Here is a 3018-nt window from a genome sequence, read left to right as displayed (position 1 = left end):
AAAAAAAAAAGCACAAAAAAACAAAAAAACAACAACAACAACAACAAACAAACAAACAAAAACAAACAAAACCCACAGGAAGAGTGAGAAAGACATGCAGCGAAAACAACTGGTACCTAAGTGGAGACATGAGCTAGTGTTCCTTTTTTTTTTTTGAACAGCCACAAAAACAAATAATTATGAAAAGACAAATATGGATCAACGATAAAAGAAAATAGTCTTTTTCTTTTTTTTTCGAACAAGATTTTTTTCGGAAGAACACAAATCTGCGACTGTGACAAAAGATACGACTTGCCTTTTTGCCTGTACTGATCTAAATAAAACAGTAAATAAGCACAAACACAGAAATTTAAAAAAACACCTCCGACAAAAAAAAAAAAGTCAGAGCAAACCCACAAAGAAAGAAAAGATTGTTCGTTGGAAAAAGAGAAGCAAAACCGACACAATAACAGTCATTTATTTAGTGTTGGGGAAGAGCAGGACAGACTGACAAACCGAAACAAAACTGGGATACATGTAGTAAATAAGAAAGGCCTTCCAGTGGCGCTCTCAAACCATCTGCGGAAAGGAGAAGTAGATAAAGAGTGAAATTGGTTTAACAAAAAAACGACCGTAAAACAGCATTGATCTATGCTTACAAACTATACTTTGAGAAATACTTTTTTTCTCTCTCTTCTTTGTGTAAAAAGAAAGACACAAGAGCCGCAGCGATCGCTCTTGCATAAAGAGCGCCTAAACAGAATGAACAAGATACAGAGCCGACGCAATCGATAAATGCCATGTAAAAGTTACCCTACGTCAAAAACAAAACCGAGACGAATAAACAAAATTGAAGAATGAGCCACGGGAGGCAAAAAGAGACACAAAATACTGGAAAAGAGAAAGAGCGAAAGCAGTCGATATTCACCACTCACGAATTGTTATCTACCCCCCCCCCCCCCTCCCCCCCCCCCTCCTCCCCAACAACAGTGAGCAGTACAAAGTACAAACATATCTAAAACAAAACTAAAAAAAAAAGCCAGTCAAAAAACCCCCAGTAAATTAATAAATCAAACGTTGATCAATGTAAAGCATAGTGAAAAGCATATTAAAATAAATCTATATCTTTGTCCTGTCAAGCCAAATCTGTGTAGGAAATATTTTACCTCTGGCATTAAGCTATAAATTATGTTTTATCACGGGCTAAGTGAAAGGCAGGGACAATATATTACATATTGTGAAGACTATAAAGAGACAAAATAGTATGGATACAAGAATAAAAAGAGACAAAATCAAGAGGATAGAAGACAAAATAGAAGTAACAATCTGTATCAATGACTAAAAAGACAACAGCACGGATGGAAGATTAGACAGACACAAAGTAGTGTGGAAAGAAATCGAAATAAAAGTAAACATTGATCTCCATAATAGAGACAAATGTTGTAAACAGCCGACTCAAAAGACTATACAATGTATTATAGACCATAAATTAATTAATATCACAAACAACAGATTTAAAGCAATAATCATTATTACATAGCTAAAGAGAGAAAATTTCATAAAAGAAAAGGAAATCAAATAACTGCCAATGTCTTCTTCAAATCTGGCCCTTAAAGAAGACAATGATGATTAAATCGAGATAATTTCACAAAGGCCAAAAATATTTAATAGAGAAAAACTACTCCTGAGAGAAGATCAGCAGGTTTAAAATTAAAAAGATAGAAACCTTATTGGTTTTGATGAGGTTAGCGGTATCCTCCATGGTCTTGCGTGCCCGCTCGTGGTTCAGCCTGTCGATGTAGACGGTGCCACACAGCCAGGCACCCAGGCCGAATGTGCCGAAGTACCACAGCTCCTTCTTGGCCAGGCACACCGTGTTCTTGGGCCACGTGTAGAACAGGGCTGATGAGAGAGGGGAGAACAGAGACATTGCTCTTAGTATTCAATTATTGCAGATTGTCATCATCCTCCTCCTCCTCATCATCATTGAAGAAGAAGTAGAGTAGGAAAGGCGAGTGTTGATTAGCTTTGGGCCATGTGTAGAACAGGGATGATGAGAGAGGAGAGCAGAGACGTTGTTGTTATATTATGATGTAGATTGTCGAGGTCTTTATCGGCATCATCATCGAAGAAAAAGTAGAGTAAGAAAGGAGAGTGTGATTATGGGGTCAGGTGTAGAACGGGGCTTTAGTTTTAGTAGAGGTTTTATGGCGCTCGAAACTGCATGAGGTCATATGAGCGCCACAAGATTAAGTGTTACAAGGGAATAACAAACACAAAAAGGAGGGGAGAAAAAGATGATAGATGTTTGATAGGAAAGAAGGAGCAAACCACACCAGAGCACCCACGAACCACCCACCTCCTCCTCATCAATGTAGAAAAAGTAGAGTAGGAAAGGAAAGTGTTGATAAGCATTGGGTCAGGTGAAAAACAGGGCTGAGAGAGGGGAGGGGGAAGAGAAGAAAAAAAAAGACAGATAGGGAAACATGCACACTAATAGAAAGAACAAGAAAGAAAGAGAAATGGTAGGTAGAGAGAAACAAACAAACAGAGAGACAGACAGACAGACAAACAGACACTAGAAACAACGGTATATCACACTGAAATACTCACGCAGCATGTCCACGGAGCTCTGGTGGTTGATGCACAAGATGGCGGGCTCCTGTTGCTTGAGCTTGTCCTCGCCCCGCACAGTCACCTCCACACCCAGTAGCTTCATCAGGAACTTCTTCACCATGAACACCACGAAGCTGGAAACAAAGGAAACACATGACTATATTATGCAATATATATATAGCTGGAAGTAAGAAAAACACATGATTCACAGGAATATATTATAAAGCATATATGTATATGTATGTAAGTGTGTGCGTGTGTGTGTGTGTGTGTATGTGTGTCACCTCCACGCCCAGTGGCTTCATCACGAACTTCTTCACCATGAACACCACGAAGCTGGAAACAAAAAGGGAAAACATATATATACACATGAATATAGTATAACTTATAGATGTTATGTACGTGGGTGTGAGTGAATAAATA

General features: G+C 38.5%; 1 protein-coding gene across 1 annotated transcript in view; it reads right to left on the bottom strand.

Annotated features, from left to right (window-relative positions):
• Positions 1 to 2729, bottom strand: part of LOC101860005 (1-acyl-sn-glycerol-3-phosphate acyltransferase alpha) — a gene marked incomplete at its 5' end in the record, with an annotated part of 9416 nt that extends 6687 nt beyond the window's left edge. Inside the window, 2 exon segments of the mRNA XM_005093268.2 lie at positions 1706 to 1881; positions 2593 to 2729. Of these exon segments, the coding sequence (XP_005093325.2) occupies positions 1706 to 1881; positions 2593 to 2729 (313 nt within the window).
• Between the last annotated feature and the right edge of the window lie 289 nt (positions 2730 to 3018).

This window comes from Aplysia californica, unplaced genomic scaffold (genome assembly GCF_000002075.1).
Source record: "Aplysia californica isolate F4 #8 unplaced genomic scaffold, AplCal3.0 scaffold00061, whole genome shotgun sequence".
Taxonomy (NCBI): Eukaryota; Metazoa; Mollusca; class Gastropoda; order Aplysiida; family Aplysiidae; genus Aplysia; species Aplysia californica.
Note: the sequence above shows the minus strand (reverse complement) of the source record. Positions and strands in the feature narration are given on the sequence as shown.